Source organism: Rhamphochromis sp. 'chilingali' (genome assembly GCF_963969265.1).
Source record: "Rhamphochromis sp. 'chilingali' genome assembly, chromosome: 5".
In the NCBI taxonomy this organism is placed as follows: Eukaryota; Metazoa; Chordata; class Actinopteri; order Cichliformes; family Cichlidae; genus Rhamphochromis; species Rhamphochromis sp. 'chilingali'.
The window spans coordinates 20,664,791-20,682,833 of record NC_137932.1 but is presented as its reverse complement, the minus strand read 5'-3'; the positions used below and the strand labels follow the sequence as shown (position 1 = coordinate 20,682,833).

At 42.0% G+C, this 18,043-nt stretch overlaps 1 protein-coding gene across 4 annotated transcripts in view; it reads right to left on the bottom strand.

The window, feature by feature from the left end:
* The window catches only part of fam184ab (family with sequence similarity 184 member Ab), a 220,904-nt gene that overhangs the window by 33,071 nt on the left and 169,790 nt on the right, over positions 1–18,043 (bottom strand). For all 4 annotated transcript variants that reach the window (XM_080882220.1, XM_080882223.1, XM_080882221.1 and 1 more), the window contains 3 exons: positions 17,857–18,010; positions 14,602–14,729; positions 3,247–3,431 (listed from right to left, as the gene is read on the bottom strand). In XM_080882220.1, the coding sequence (XP_080738346.1) occupies positions 3,247–3,431; positions 14,602–14,729; positions 17,857–18,010 (467 nt within the window). The remainder of the gene's footprint in view (positions 1–3,246; positions 3,432–14,601; positions 14,730–17,856; positions 18,011–18,043) is intronic.

The window sequence follows — 18,043 nt, the reverse complement described above, 5'->3', positions numbered from 1 at the left end:
ACGATGGAGGGAGAAACATGGATGCTCGTCTGCCTCTCATTCTGACTGGGCCAACTCTCCCCGAGGGGCGCACGTCTCATCTCCCGCTCTCTGCTTCCTCTTTATTTATTTATCAGTCTATTTTTATCCCCGTGACCAGGATTCAGACGGGGCGTTACGTAACAGGAGAAGAAATGTGCTGCGCATGGGTCTGACAGCAGAGAGCGATGACGTGCATATATAAAGGCAAGCGGCACACAAATTAACAGATAATAATAATGCACCACGGGCGCATTTAAAAATACAGTGTGATGGATGCTAATGAGTAGCCGGACCACATTACTCATATAGCACTTTAAAAATTCATGCCATGCCGCAGGGACAACACGATTATAGCCCACATTTTGCATTACCCAAAATAATCTACATGTCTTCTAATCAATGGGCTCCTGACACTGGTCGAGAGACAGAGGCAGACTAAAGAGACGGATTTGCTTCTTTCGGGCTTTTCTTTCCTCCCTTTTATCTTTTGGTGTATTTTCATCACTCAGGCTCGAACAGAGAGGGATTGCAGAAACTATCGTCATCCAAATATAATAAGAGAATTCAAATTCAGACACATGTGCCGATGACAGGCCCACTGCGGGCGTTTTTGTGTGTTCTAGGCGACAGCGTGTACACGCCAAAGCTATCCTGAAATGTCACTGACAGTGTGGTGCTAATGTTTTTAAAGGAATAGTGTGACATTTTCAGGAAGGCAGCTTTTCTTCTTTTTTTTTTTGCTTTAAATGCCACATTCAGCATCATCTCAGATGGTTTTTTTTGCATGGATTAAAGAAATAAGATGTGACGTTTGTAGTTTTTTCCCCAAGAAACAAACTGTTTAATGTTGCTGTTTACTGCTCTGAGCTAAAAGTCTAGATCAGCATTTTAGGAAATATGCTTATTTACTTCTTTAATATGTATATTAGGACATTCTATTGCTTACTTATGAAGTTGAAAATTGCAGTTAGTTCAGATTAGCATGAAGAAAGCAACATCTAGCTTGGCTTTCCCCAAACTTCAAAAACGGGTATTGCCCTCAAATAAAGCAGATTTAACCAAAAGATGTATTCATTACGAAATGTGCAGAATGTGCAAACACATCATAACAGAAAACATTAATAGGCAGGATGGCGGTTCAGGTCTACCCTGGACATTTCCCTGTCCAGCATGTTCTCCCTGTACTTGCAGGGTTTCCTGTGTGCTCTAACTTTCTGTCATAGAGCAAAACCAAACATGTTAGGTCAGGATCCAGCCACACATGCCTAGAGACTAGGGCTGCCACAAACGATTATTTTGATAGTCGACTAGTCACCGATTATTTTTGCAATTAGTCGACTAATCAGATCATGCATCCATTGGACGTAAAACGTACAGCTTATTGCACCAGCATGCAACTGCTCTTATATAACTATCATTAGCTTACAGCTTTAAGTGTTTAAGGTATGTGCTAACTAAAAATGAAGACAAGATGATAGTTTATTAAATGTAAATGAAATTTGCAGATTGTTTCCGTGGAATTTAATAAACTCAGCCGTCTGCTCCTTGCTATCTAAAATATAACGGGACACCGGAGTAAATTCTCGAGCATCTCACACTTCTGATAATCAGCTGTCTGCTTGACGTTTATTCAGCTGTGTAAAAACTATAACTTTAATCTCAGCCAAACCGATTTACTCAGGAACAAATAAAATACTAAAAAAAGCCAAACAATAACATTTTTAAGTTATCTAAGTGACTTATATATGTTTAACCTGAGTAGCAAAAGACGACGGTGAGTTTGAAAACGATTTGCCGGGAGTCCGGTGTTCTCGCTGGCTCTAGTAAGCCTTGAACCCCGGCTCGCTATCAAGCTGGTGGGTAACAGACGTCTCCGAAAACGTCGGAGCGCTTTTGAAAATATGCGGTTTCTTGATAAACTGAGCAGATATTTCAAGTTTACACAGCTACATACTCGCCCGAAAATATGTTAAACGTTTATTTTGTGACCCAGAAAATAAACATTTGCCGCCACTGTTGGAAACTGAGCAGGGCCGTGCTATGAATTCTGGGATAGGTTGGGCCCCGAAGCAACCAATCCTTCAAATCTGGGGAAGGGCACATTTGTTGGCCGCATTTGTCGGAGTCTTAGAATTTGGACAGTCTTCGTCGTGTCGCTGTAACATAATCGGCCTACAAATGCAGGCACAGGAGGATGCGCTTCCAGAATTTGAACACAGCTGCGATACCGGACACTGCTTCTTCTTCTTCGGGGTTTAATGGCAACTGTCACATGTCAGTTGCGGTGGTAAGATCTAACTTTTTCTTCGAAGGTAAACCTAACTTTCTGCTAGTAGTTGGCATCCATGCTAACCACCAGTAACCACAGCAGACAGCTAATGACCAAATCAACTTTGTGATTGATTTCACATTACAACATCCAGCAAACACTCGACTGGTCTCTAGGTCTGTGCGTCCGAGGTATGTTATATGTGGGTGTATTAATGAATGTGCCTGAAGTGGTTTGAGTACTAAGAAAGACTAGAAAACCACAATATGAATAAATGCCAACCCACATAACATAAATGTCAAGCTTCTAAGACTGATTATGAATATTGTGAACACATGCCAGCTTTGCTTTCACGCTCAGCTCTGCAGATTGTGCTTCAACCAAAACCTAAATTCCTCATTTTTAAAAGTCAAACTCAAAATTGATTCAACAGAAGATTCTAAATGGAATCTGAACCGTGCACTGTAACTGCTTACTGCCAAAAACGGACACAAAAAGAAAGAAAAATAAGGCACTCAAACAACCATCGCTCTAAAATATTCAGCAGTTTGGTTGCTAGGTTACAGTAAAGGATAAGCTTCACTGTGAAGATGCAGTTTTGTTTTTTTCTTTTCTGTGTTTTTGAGATATTTGGACGTGCATGTGTGTGAGAACTGTTCAAAGTGCAAGTTTAACGATTCATTCTTCGGCCACACAGAAACATGATACAAAAGAAAAAAAGAGGCATATTCAGAGGAGATCAGTCACAAAGGTAGAGGATTAAGCAGTCTAATGTAAATGCAGCAAACAGTAACTTAATGTTGACAAAAAGAAAACAATGTTTAGTTAGACTCTGGAGCGGTAGACGAAACCAATTTGCTGTGAACGTGTTGAGAAAACGCGTTTTTCCTCCCTGTGAAGTAAAGTTTGACCGCAGGTTTTCACTTCAGTGCTACACAATGAACACTGAGTCATACCGGATCTGCTGATTGGCTTCACTGCGGATCTTGAGCACCTCCTTGCCCTTCAGCTCCAGCTCTTTAGTCAGGGTGCTGATGTTCTCGTTGAGCGTGTGGATTTGGTGGTCCAGCTGAGCGATGTGGTTCTTCCTCCTCGTCACCTCCTCCTGCAACTCGGAGATCCGGCCCAACAGCTCGCGTTCCTGTGAAAAGAGAAACAATAAAAATCAGCTCTGAAGAGATGAAGGACGTAAAGGTTTAGCTATAAGGCTTGTAATGTTGATTTTAAAGCTTATCTATATGGTAGAATATTTTGGAAACTACACTTTAGAATTTTTTAAAGTTGGTTATTTCGAACATGTTTAACACCTTGAGAATATTTTTTAAATCCACCATTAGGGTGAAACTTTTCAGATGAATAGGTGAATGCTGAACACAGCTGAATGAACAAAAATGGCTTTACCACGATGAAGCAATCATCCATCAGTGCACACAACGCAGATAGCAACAAAGCCTCTTAACGAATATAGTGAACAGCATTTTATCTTAAGTCCTAAATTTATGCAGGACTTTAAATAATCTGGCTTATGTGTCTTGATTCAATTGTCAAAACCCTTTTCAATGTGTCCATAATTTCACATCCTTAAGAAGCTCACAGAGGCAGGTTTGGTATTTCTCACAAACTGTTCAAACCTTCTGTTTGCAGACAAAAGTTGGCTTAAAGGGAGAGAAGCTGTTTATTTCAGACAGTGGATTAATCGAAAGGTTGCAGCACTATAAGATTAATAGGGGTTATTTTGAAGTGGGAATCGCACAAAGCCACTTTCGCAGAGTTCAGGAAAAAAAACAGAGGTGGAAAGGAGCATATTAGGTCCTCTTTAAGTAAATTTACTTGTTTCCTCAGGTAAAGTCACTGCATGATACTGTTAAGGCAGTATTAAGCTGTGACCCCTCTTAAAATAGATCAGAAATAAATGTTAGATTGCTAAATTCTTTGAACAACAAGCAGCACACCAGTGCCAAAAGTATTCGCTCAGCTTTCCCACACATATGAACTTGACTAAAATCCCATTCTTAATGTCGGCCAACCATTTGCAGCTATGACAGCTCCAACTCTTCTGGGAAGAGTTGGAGAAGAGTTTAAGATGACCAGTCTTTTAGAAGTGCATTTATGAGATCAGATGCTGATGTTCACTGAGATGGCCTGGTTTGCATTCTCTGATCTGATTGATAGTAAATGGTAAATGAACTGGTTCTTATATAGCGCTTTTCTACTCTGAGTACTCAAAGCGCTTTATACAACTTGTTCATTCACCACACCCATTCACTTTTCTAAGTGCTATCTAACTACCATTCATACATACACATTCACACACACATTTTTGGGTTGTATGGAAGCCCCAAACGCAATTTCATTGTTCTTGACAATGACAATAAATAAATAAATACTAAATAAATACTAAATACACTCCGATGGCTGCATCGGAGAGCAACCTGGGGTTAGTATCTTGCCTAAGGATATTTGGCAAGCAGACTGGGATTGAACCACCAACCTTCCAGTTAGTAGGTGACCTGCTCTACCACCTGAGCTGCACAAAGTTGCGAGCATGAAGTTGTACAAAGTTTCTTGGTAGCTGAAGTATTAACAGTTCCTTTAACTGGAACTAAAGGGCAGAGCAAAACTCCTGAAAAACAAGCCCAGACCATAAACCCCCTCTGCCAAACTTTACACAGATTTTCCATCGGCCTTCCATTTATTTGGGCTCAGGACACAACTTAACACTTCCTGTAACTCTTTCAAATTAAAAGCCTTAGTGTTTCTTCTTACCACAGCTTTGCAGGCATATACAACAAACACTGGAGAGGACTGTTCCTTTAGCTTGCACATTATAGGCAGCCCTTATTTGGTCACTTTGTCCACAGAGACATCTAAATCCTCCACTGGTTTTCATTTAAGGATACACAGTGATTTCCAACTGTGCCACAATAAGCTGAGTCCGTGTAAGGTTCTTATTTTGTCAACTTACTTGCATTTTGCAGCCAGTGTACTTGGGGAAACAATGATCTATTAGTTCTTTTGGGCCATAACAGTTTGTTTATGACTGATAAAAGCAACTTAATAAAATCAACTTAATAAAACTTAATAAAATCCAGTAGAGAACTCAAGCTGTTGAACCAGGTAATTTAACTGACGAGTATGGCAAAAACAAGATTTCAGTCATTATGGGAGAGACGAGATTCATCTGAGCTCTGATAATACAACAGTGCTGTAAACTACTGAATGACTTCATGTAAACATGACCAACAACTGAAATTACTCACGACCGCCTGCCGAGCTGCTCTTTTCTTCTGAGCTCCACACTGACACAAGAAGCAGCTCGATTCTGTCGCATTTTGAAAGTGAGAAAATGAGCAAGTGATTTTCCCAGCAGGGGTGCGGTGAACGACGCGTAGGTTCAACCAAACAGTGGCATAAAAAAAACAAAAAGAACAACGCAGCCTGTCTGCATTTACGAGTCCATTATTGGAACATGTGACTCACAGCTTCGCAAACTTTAAGAAGTATTCCACTTTCTGTTGTTTGTTAATAGGGAGCTTAAATTTCTTTTGTATACAGTGCATGAACTGAGGGGGTGCATTGAGGTCTGGTATAAGATAGAAAAGGATTATTTTGAATAGTGCATAGCTACTCTGATAAAGTCATAAGGTCAGTTGCTGCGATTTATCCTCTTTGTAGCTCTGAATATCATCTCAGATTTTCCTGAAAATGGTAAATTGATCTGTGCCTGTAAAAGGTGAACTTTAAAGAAACAATGACACCTTACTATGTTACTTATTTCACTGATATATATATATATATATATATATATATTTACATACATACATACATACATACATACATACATACATACATACATATATTAATTGTCATCTCTCATTTGGGTGTTTCTATTTTAGTAACTTTCAGTTTTATGTTGACTGTCATTTGTCTGTGATGTGTTTTAGACACAAGAGACTGCTTCCTTTCTCTCATTGTCCTTGATTTTGTCGCATCTGCGGCAGATTTACTGCTGACTCTGATCAGGAAAGTGAGACGTCGAAAGAGAGGTAAGCGAGCCGGCGTACTCGTGCGTTTGAGGAAACGCGGACTGAGAACGGCCCTTCCTGGGATCTTCCTTTCTAATGTACGCTCACTCTGGAATAAGATAGACGAACTGGCCCTGATGAGAAGCATGAACAGAGACTTTGCCTCCTCCTGTGTCTTATGTTTTACGGAGTCGTGGCTCAGTGAGGACATCCCGGACTGCGCGCTCAAGCTGGAGGGCTTTCATCTGCTGCGCGCGGACCGGCAGGCCGCTCTCTCCGGTAAAACCAAAGGTGGAGGTGTCTGCTTCTACATCAATAGTGGCTGGTGCACAGATGTAACAGTGATTGCTCAGCACTGCTCTCCCTCTCTGGAATATCTTTTTATTCACTGCAAACCGTTTTATTCTCCGCGGGAGTTTGCTTCATTCATCCTGGCCGCTGTTTACATCCCGCCAGACGCGGATGCGCAAGCAGCTCAGTGCGCACTCGCAGAGCAGATTCTCCACACGGAGTGGACATACCCGGACTCTCTCATCATTGCTCTTGGGGACTTTAACAAAGCCAATCTGAGCCATGAGCTTCCGAAATACAAGCAGTATATTAAATGCCCGACCAGAGAGGAGAGGACATTGGACCACTGCTACAGCACGATCAGCGGGGCCTATCGCGCGGTGCCGCGCGCTTCACTCGGACTTTCTGATCACGTCATGATCCACCTAATCCCCGCGTACAGACAGAGGCTGAAGCTCTCCAAACCTGTCGTGAGGACCAAAAAACTGTGGAGCAACGAGGCTGTGGAGGAGCTTCGCACGTGTTTGGAGACCACAGACTGGGACACAATGAAGGCTGCTTCTAACAGCTTGGACGAGTTTACGGACACTGTCACCTCCTATATCCACTTCTGTGAGGACAGCATTGTGCCATCACGCACCAGGGTGAGTTATAACAATGACAAACCCTGGTTTACTCCTAAACTCAAAAAGCTGTGGCTGGAAAAGAGTAAGGCGTTCAGAAGCGGAGACAGGGACTGCTACAGAGAGGCCAAGTACAGGTTCACTAAGGAAGTGGACATTGCCAAACATCAGCACTCTGAGAAGATGCAGCAGCAGATCTCAGAGAATGACTCGGCCTCTGTGTGGAAAGGTTTTAGGAATATCACAAACTACAAGCCTAAAACCCCCCACTCCACTGATGACTTGCTCTTAGCCAACACCCTTAACGACTTCTACTGTCGTTTTGACGAGCCATCAGGCAGCCTTCACACCTCCAACGACCCCAACAATAGAGGCACTTTGGACACTCATTCCCCCACCTCTCCCCCCTCCATAGAGCCATCACCACCTTCAAACTGTTCACCTGCAACACCCGCCCCCTCACCCCACACAAAAGAGGATTTCACACCACCTCCTCCGACCACAACTCTTCATATTCATGAAGCAGATGTGAGGAAGCAGTTTAGGAGTCTGAATGCTCGGAAAGCTCCCGGCCCAGACGGTGTGTCTCCTGCCACCCTCAGACACTGTGCAAACGAGCTGGCCCCAGTGTTTTCTGGCATCTTCAACTCCTCACTGCAGGCATGTCATGTGCCTGCCTGCTTCAAGTCCTCTACCATAATCCCTGTCCCCAAGAAACCTAGGATCACTGGACTAAATGACTACAGACCCGTGGCTTTGACATCTGTGGTCATGAAGTCATTTGAGCGCCTAGTTCTCTCCCATCTCAAGACCCTCACGGCCCCCCTCCTGGACCCCCTGCAGTTTGCATATAGAGCCAACAGGTCTGTAGACGACGCCATCAACATGGCCCTACACTTCATCCTGCAGCATCTGGACTCCCCAGGAACCTACGCCAGGATCCTGTTTGTGGACTTCAGCTCTGCCTTCAACACCATCCTTCCAGACCATCTCCGAGGCAAGCTTTCCCAGATGAATGTGCCTGATCCCATCTGCCGGTGGATCACTGACTTCCTGACGGACAGGAAGCAGCATGTGAGGCTGGGGAAGAATGTCTCGGACTCCCGGACCATCAGCACCGGCTCCCCTCAGGGCTGTGTTCTTTCTCCTCTGCTCTTCTCCCTGTACACCAACTGCTGCACCTCCACCCACCAGTCTGTCAAGCTAATCAAGTTCGCAGATGACACCACCGTCATTGGGCTCATCTCTGACGGGGACGAGTCTGCCTACAGGAGGGAGGGTGAACGTCTGGTGTCTTGGTGCAGCCACAACAACCTGGTGCTGAACGCCCAGAAGACAGTGGAGATTATTGTGGACTTCAGGAAGCACACAGCCCCACTCCCCCCCCATCATCCTGACTGACACCCCCATCACCTCTGTGGACTCATTCCGCTTCCTGGGTACCACCATCACCCAGGACCTGAAGTGGGAGCCCACCATCACCTCCGTCATCAAGAAAGCCCAGCAGAGGATGTACTTCCTGAGGCAGCTGAAGAAATTCAACCTGCCAACACGGACGATGATGCAATTCTACACTGCAATCATCGAGTCCATCCTCACCTCCTCCATCACCGTGTGGTACGCTGGAGCCACTATCAGGGACAAACAGAGACTGCAGCGTGTTGTGCGCTCTGCTGAGAAGGTGATTGGCTGCAGACTCCCATCTCTGCAGGACCTGTACACCTCCAGGACACTGCGGCGTGCAGCCCGGATCTCAGCTGACCCTTCTCACCCTGGACACAGTCTGTTTGACCTGCTCCCCTCAGGCAGGAGGCTCCGGTCCATTCGCACCAGAACCTCTCGCCACAAGAACAGTTTCTTCCCCTCTGCTGTTGGACACATGAACAATAACCACATGACTGTCCCCGCCACTAACACATGACCCTACGCTGTGTCACTGCATCATTTCATGTCTGGCACTGATCACCACCTGCACTCATGTATATATCTTTCTACGTAGCACTCATAATTCTTATTCTCATGTATATATGTTTGGCACTGATCACCACCTGCACTCATGTATATATCTTTCTACGTAGCACTCATAATTCTTATTCTCATGTATATATCTCATGTATATCTCATGCACATATCTTTCTTTCTACATAGCACTTTAATTCTTATTGTCTGCACTGAAGCACCGCAGCAATTTCCTAATGTTGTAAACCTCAACATCTGGCAATAAACCCATTCTGATTCTGATTCTGATTCTGATTAGTTTTGGCTGTTCCTTGTTTCCCAGGTGTTTCCACTCCTCTGATTAGTCCTCATTGGTCTCCTTGGCGTTTGTTCTTAGAACTTTGGCATCTCATCTAATAAAAGGTTGATTTTAAAGATTACAAAAAAGTTTATTTGTCATCATGGAGCATTTTGTGTTGACTGATGAGGAGAAAAAACGAGCTGAATCCATTTTCAGAGGAGCCTGAAACACTGAAAGAGATCTGAAACCTTTCTCAAGTCATTGTCATTAACATACTCAACTCTGAAATTCCCGGGAGGTGAAATGGGCCTCACGTGCCAAACATTTCATTACGTTTGGTGACTTAAATGAAGAAGCAAGATGTGATCTGAAGACTCTCAGTTGAGTGCCACTTAACACCATCAGAATTAGATTAAACACTGTCACGTTATCGTCTACTAATGATTCCTCTCCCTGTGAAAAATCTAATTTAACTTGGCACTATAACAATTTGTGCCAAGGACTGTGTTCACATATCCAGAAGCCATAATCTTGTATAATAGCTTCATATTCACAAACTACTGTCTATTTGCATCGCCATCTGCATTTTCACTTAATGTAATTGGCTGTTTTATTTTTAAAGTCCAAAACCTTCAGTACAATCAAGCACAATGGTGATCGGCCAGATGAGTCTTTAATGACCAATTTACTCATTTTACTCTTCATCTCATCCAAATCTTGGCTGGCGTTGGAGCAGGAGATGAAGGGAAATTAGGAAAGAAAGCTGGCAGAATTAAAGAAAGAAACAAAGGCTAATTGGAAGAGCATTTATCGAATGATATGGGACATTATAACTTAATATACTCTTTCAATTACAGCAGATATCAGCCTTTGATTTCACAACTGCGGAAGACGAGATAAAATTCCCAGTGTTGGGCTCGTTTGGGGGAGAGATTTATTTACTTTTGCATCTTGTCTGAGTTGATCTATCATCTTTTTTTTTGTCTGCTTATCTGCTGTCTCTCTCTTTTATAATCTAATTTTATCCTCTCTTTCAAACACCTCAGATATAATATGTAAACAGCGCCGTAAAGGAGATCGCTTTGTCATTCTCTGTTTTGCCTAGTTCTTCTTTATCCTTCTTTTCCTTAAAAAATAAACTTTTCAAATAATAATCAAAAAGGACATTACAGTAAAATAGAGTGTGATTTCCTGAGCTACTTTATTTTTCAATGGGTATTAGTAGTTAGCCAATGAAATCCCATGAACTGCTGCCATGAATACATATTTTTATTCTCAGGGGAACAATGCTGTGCCCCAGTTTCTAAACAGTGTGTGAGTTATTTGCTTTGTTATTCCTTTAAATGTGCTTTTTTGTTAGTTTTGAGTTCTTTACTGTCTTATTCATAAGTGTATCTGTGAATTTTAACAGTAAAGCCTTCACTTTTAATTCCTCCTTTCAGCGGGACAAAGGTGGTTCGTACTGTTGCTGTAAAATATGCTGGCTGTCATCATGTTTATCCAGGGCTGCCAACACTAATATGGGAAATATGCCACTTTTCTGCCTGTCACAATCTCAGCTAACCACTTCATATACAATTCTACCAAACTGTTAAGAACACATTGCTCCAAAAACCCATGGCTCCATGAGAACAGAACCATAGCGGGGAGAAAAATAATACGAGCGATAAAAGGAAACAACGGTTCTCTGAAGATGCTTTAAATCTAACAATGAGGAAGAAAACAAATGTTCTCATGTGTGCTAGAGCATCATCATGACCACAACAATACAATCAAAGTGGACCGGAATAGTTATTAAAAGTCAAGAGATACTGATGGCAGGGTAATTCTTCAGACAAGACTGTTAGATCAAACATGATAAATATCTAGACAAGGATAGATGACACTGTGCACACAAAGACCTGCGCACACCTCTGCACTCCATCAGCCTCTCCCTCCCCATCTGTTAAGTAATTGGAGGTACAAAAGCATTATTTAACACAGCGTGACGCCCGTCTGCCACTGAGCTCCTCCGCTCTATTGACTCAACTCAGGAAGTTTTAGTTTATGTTCCATTAATGCCTCAGCAAAGTAAACAAGGAATTATTGTAAACACAGACTCCCACTGATGTTGAATTTAAATGTAAAACAAAATGTTTAAAGGCAGACTTTTAACATTATTAAATCCCAGGACCTACAGCATGGACAGAAATGTCCATTACTAAAGCCCCATTCAAGCAGGCCCAGAGAACCCCTAGCAACCAACAGTAACCCAGTCACCAGAGAAAAGTGTTATTTCCTGACAGGTTGGTGAGTGGTGGAAGTCGATATCTTCCATGGAAATTATAGATCTACTAATAACTAAAGCTGCTTCTTTCCACATGACTTTACATGGTTAACAGGTAGCAACAGCTTGCTAACTGTGAAAACATACTTGTGTGGCTCGATGCTCCCGCAGTAATCAAGTCTCTGGGTTTAAATCTGATGATTGTTTAAAGAGTTTGCAGAGGTGATAAAGAGGAAGAGGTCTTTCTCTTTTCAAAGGCCTGCAAAAATGGCTTTTTACTTTTTTCTTGTTAAACAGTTACCAATGTAAATTAGATTATTATCCTACTACTATGTAGGAAAGTATGAATGTCAGACTTTGTGTCTAATTGTGATTTATATTCAGGAATGGGCATTCTCTGGCATTATTAATTTCATTGCTCAGTTCATCTGCAAAACAAAAACACTAGAGAGATGACTTGCAGGGAGTTGGTAACGCATTCGACATAAAACAAGAAAAATATCAAGAAAAAAATGAGCCGACAAATATTTATTTGCCCCCTGTGGATCCAACCTTCCATCCAATGAAACTCGTCCAGTGGGTGTTTCCTCAGGAAAAGAAAATATTGAGCAGCTATGTACATCGCTTTGTGAGCAGCACATCAACTTCTTCGTCTGAGCGCGTAACTTGGATGTCTTTATGGATCTCAGAGGACCAAATAATAAATAAATAAATCTTCAGATGCAAGAAAAAAGGCAGAACACAGTGATGTAGAAATCTACGAGAAACTGACCCTTGTCTCCTGTAATCCATGACATCAGAAAACATGCTACTTTTTCAGTCATTCATTTTGAATCTTTTTAAATAAAATATGATGATAATTTTGCAAATCATGGTCCACATTGTGGTCAAAAACAAGAATAAAGGAGAGTTTGCTTTACCTCATAGCTGACTGCTAGTTGACCACCCCTCGCTTGTCACATTCAGTTTCAAATTACCAGAGTGAAAACAGTTTGAGGCTTTAAGACAGATCCTCACTAACAGGTTGATGATGTCATAGTGGCTGTGTTGACTGAACACGTAGTTACATTTCTTGGGAGGTGTGTATCAGGTTAGATGGGAGGTTACGGCACAGGTTTAAGAGGGGGTTCTGCTTATCTCTGAAGTCATGCCGTACATTTCCAGCTGAAGCATAATTCAAACATCACTGCTTGACTGGCAGGTAGTTGAGACTGTAACGTGTGCCTATTAGCTTTAATTGCCCTCCTGTTCTCTTTGTGACTAAAGAGGGAGTAAAGGTGGGGTGTGTGCACGTGTGCATTTAGGGGGTGCATAGTGGCAGTATTAAAGAGAACCAGCTGTGTGTCTCTGCTAGAACATCTGTATCATAAGGTGATGAGAATGGAACTCACTGTGCTGGGGGTAATTAGAAAGATTTACAAGTGGTGCTCAGAGGGCTGCCTGCAGTGTGGTGTGTGTGCTTGTGAGCAGGTGGTATATGATGCTGGTAGCATCATTTAACATTGACTCCATCCCACTGAATTTCTTTGATTTTGATTTCTTTGAAAGTAATTTTGTTTTTAGAGGACTGTGCGACCTAGATTACTGCATTAGTGTCTGAATGTTTTATCACTTATTTTGTATTTGAGCATGAGCTGTATACTGAAGATAGATGGTGGCTGATCAATCACGGCTTCACCAGCTGATTAATGAAGTCCTGTTCTGAAGCCTTGAGTTTTGCATTTTGGCCACCACCACGTTGGTGTGTTGGAAGAAGAAGCGTCCATATTTTGACATGATGGTGGATTACAGAGTTAACGATAACATGCTTCACACAGACATACAGATGTCTGCTAGTTAGTTAGGTCTAGCTAACAGACTCGATACCTCTATGAAGTGGGAAATTAACAATCGAGACAAAAACCAGCCTATAAAACATGTTTTACTGCAATAAAGTTTCCATAAAGGAGACTATAAAGACCCGTGTGTCAAGTACTCATTTGAGGAAGTGCAACTTTTGGCACTTCTTTATGGCCCATTTATCCTCACCATGCAAACTGTGCCAGATGAAAAAAGCGACATCATATACAGAGGGCGATGTTGCAAAAGTCTGAAAAGAAAAAGACTTGCTACTTTTTTCTCCTCTTATACCAGCGCTGATGTGCACACTGTGTCTGAGTGGAGACACTTATCGTAATGTGGGGACTATTTCCTCCCTCAGTGCTGGTATAAGTGGTACGGAGCTGAGGCGACGTCACTGTTTGCAAACAGACCAATGTAGTGAGCTTAACCGAGGCTGAATTCTTCAGCGCTAAGAGTATCTATTTGCTTTGGACATGAACACTTTCTTGGGCTGTAAAAATTTAGTATATACAAAAAAATAAAAGTAAAAAGCTTCCACAAATCAAGGTGACACCTATAAATTGCTCATTTTTGAGTCAATAGGTAAAGCTGGAGCTGGTGCATAGTCAACATTTCCTCTTGAAATGCTCCTTATTTTTTAAGCACTTTTAACATTGATCCAGCTTGTCCTCAATTATTTTTTTGTTGCTCAAGTAATCAATTATATGACTAATCACCTCGATGTAACCTCAGGCTAATTTAAAAACTTGGTGAAATAAAGAAAAATCCATAAAAATATCAGCAGCCTGTGGCATAAGTCAAGCCGGGTGTGTATGACAGGAGAATGTAATACTGTGTGCGTCTAATCTTCACTGTGGCCATGGAAGAGAGAGAATATGGTAAAGTGTTTTGAGGATTCATCCTTCACTGGATGCCCATTCATCACATAGCTTTGTTGCTCGTGGTGCTGTGGTGGCGGTGGAAATGAATGTGGTTGGAAATGCTGTTGTGATAAGCCAGCCCGTCTTCAGTAAGTCTCACAGTACCTGTGTCCGGTTATTCTCGATCGTCTTCTCCAGCTCGGCCTTGGCGGCGGCTGACTCGTGCTGGTGGGTTTGTCTCAGGTGTTCGATGGCTGACGCGTGGATGTGGTTCAGCTCCGATCGCAGAGAGGCTGATGGAAAAATATGATCGAATACACGAATGTCAGGAGGTCACATTTTATTTGCACAGAGCATCACGCACATGATGAAGCAAAGCTAGTCTGCATATTTCAGATTCAGACTTACTCAGAAAGCTCCTTTCAGCCTTTTGTCTATTTGCAAAAAGAGCTCATTAAATCCAAAGGCATTCTTACTACATTACTTTTTTCCCCCTAACTTTGCCCATAAAGAGAATGTCTCTGCTGCCTTTACCCGAGTGGCCTTTAATCCTCACTTCAATGAACACCTTTTATTGCAAACAGTCTAATGGCTTAGAGAAGCATGGTGAGGGAACACACTGCTATTAGCTTTGAAAGACAAAAGAAGAACAAAGTCACGAACTGCACATGATTTCTCTCTGCAGTTCAAAACCAGTCAGAAGACGGGCAAACAGAAAGAAACAGAACATGCGAATACACACGTATGGGGATACGATAGAAAAAAAGGTAAGAGATATAAGGAGGAACAGGTAATAAAATAATATTATCGCTGGAGCCTGCCAGTGTCAGGACCATGACATAGAGGGTAATGGAAGACCATTTATCACAGCACAGTACTGGTTTGTCGGCACCAAATATTTGGTGAGGTTGAGAATTTACTTCACTTATGTGCTTATATGATTTTGTTAGACTTTAGATCCTTGTTGATGTTTCATTTTACTCTGTTGTCCCTACACTGCATTATAATGAGAAAATAATAAAGACCAGATGTTTCTCCTGTCAAATAGCAACATTAACGTAAGACAGAGAAATGTAATAATGTAGTCTGTGATGAAAGAATGTCTGTCTACAGTCATGTAGAAAACATCCATATGTCTTGCGTTCTGAAATTACAGCTATTATTCACGGAAATGCCATTTCTATAGCACCGCGGTGCAAGACCAGCTATCTAAATGCGCTTTAATGTTGTTCTGCAGTGGGGAGGAAAGACTGTCTTTTGACAGAATGAGATCAGACCCGGGCTTGAGGAGGGGTGGTTAACTGCCACAATCGATGGGGATGGTTAATTGAAAAGAGACGACAACCGACAAACAGGACAAAACACAAACTGTGAGCGAGCAGGCAAAAATGATCACCCATCATTCTACTGCATGACTTTCCCTCGGACCCAATTCTGAGTGTTTTATTGAAACAGATACCTCCCACAGCCGTCCTTTTTCACTTCCGATGTTTTTCCACTAGTTGGAAAAACTCCATGAGGTTCGGGGGAATGAGCCGTCTGAACAGAACGTGGAGCAGGCAGTAAACATGACCAAGACTCACTAATGGTGAACGGACCAGGTTACCAGCTGCTAAAGTCCAACACGTTCTGACATTAACAGAACGTTGCCAGGGAGCTGGAAAGTTACAGATTTGTGTCCTCACAAACAAAACTGGCTCAAATGTGTGATAATGTGACCTCATCTTTTCCAACTGTTCTCCGTCTGCACCAGCTGGGAAACCCTGAGCTGTGCTGATGTATCACAGAGAGGCCTGTACATGTATATCTCACAAAACTAAAATACTGTGAAAATCTTCATTTTTTTCACTTTTTAATTTAAACGGGTAAACTTTTATATATTCTATATAGATTTATACATTTAAAATGAATAAATTAATACTTTCTTTGTTTTAATTTTGATTATTATGGCTTAGAGCTAATGAAAATCTTAAAATATCTTAAATTATTTCATTATTTCATTTGAAGTTTGAGTAAATAAAAATTTAAACAGTCTAAATACTGCATGATTTTATGCTTCATCTGCTCACGTCCTTTACAGAGATGCTGATTTCTTTTTCCAGTTGGACTTGCTCACAGTGCTGTCTGTGCTCCATTCGTCAGCCAGCTCACTTTTCAGAAATTGGACAGTTTTGTATTTTGAATCCTTTTTTGATAAAAATGAGAAAATGTTACGATAAAACTTGTGATGGATTTGTGAGTTTTTTTCATGAGCTTTAAGCCAAAACCAAATCAAAATGTATAAATATTTAATAAATGGAGAATACATGAAAGTATAAATCCTGAAACAACTAACTTTTTCCTGGACCTTCATATTATTGTAGATGCACTAGTACAGATGGACCCTGTCGCACACTTTTGCCTGCAGACTGGGGTCAGGTTACAAAAATTGGGGGATGCCAAAACAACACTGTGTGGTCTGCGGCTGCAGAGGAGGCGTGGTGCAGTGGGTTCAGGGGCCAATGCCCGGGAGGCTGGGAGGGCAGCTGGGGCTGATTGGCTTATTAGGCTCTCCGGTGATCAGGAGGTCGCTGGGACCGGAGGAGAGAGTTGCACCGGGAGTTGGTAATCTCACTAGAGACACCGACCCTGTGACATTGTACACGTGTTGGGTCCTTTTGCCAAACTAAAGCTCACAATGCATTTACATTTCAGAGAAATCCAGTTTAAAATATATTTTTTGAAAAATAATTGTGTTACATATTAGAGGATAAAATATTAGCCACAATAAATGTGGCAGCCCTAATTTTCCCTTTAAGTCCTTCACTGCCAGTATCTTCTTTCACTCAAGACTTTCTTCTGAAATACATGAATCTGTTTAGCCCCTGCTGCATTTTTTCCATTTGGATTTTTCTGAAATAACCACCAGGAATCCATATTCATAGGTGTGTGAAGTCTCCTTTATGTAGACACAAATCAGCTGCCACAGGGTGTGTTTGAGGGTTTCATAAATGACTTCCACTTAAGGCTGTATATAGTCTGGAATAGCACTTAATGTGGCAGTGTGAAAACAGAGCGAGACAGGGGGGAGGATCTCATGGCTGAATTGAAGTCCTGCCAATAGTCTCATATTCAACCTACAAGTTTAAACACAAATATATTCATATTTGTGTTTAAACTTGTCGGTTCTACTTAAACATTCTTCTGTTCTTTCTATAGTTTCAGCTCAAACTGAAAAATCACTGCAGACTGAATAAAAGCTCTCCAATCAAGGCAAAATATACTTAAAATTCATGGGTGGGTTAATCTGTTTTTATGTATGCACCCACACACAAAGACAGAGCAACCAAACACACACACACACACACACACACACACACACACACACACACACACACACACACACACACACACACACACACACACACACACACACTTTACCTAACATGGCTTTGCCCTCATCCTCCAGTTCAAAGCGGAGCGTTTGAAGCTCCTGTTCTGACTGCTGTTTGAGCGTCTCGATGCTCTGGCGGTGAGCCTCTCTGAGAGACTGCAGCTCTGCATGGTGATGGTGGCGGAGACGCTCCTCCAGGTCCTGATGGAGAGATGAGACAGGTGGGTAAAAAAA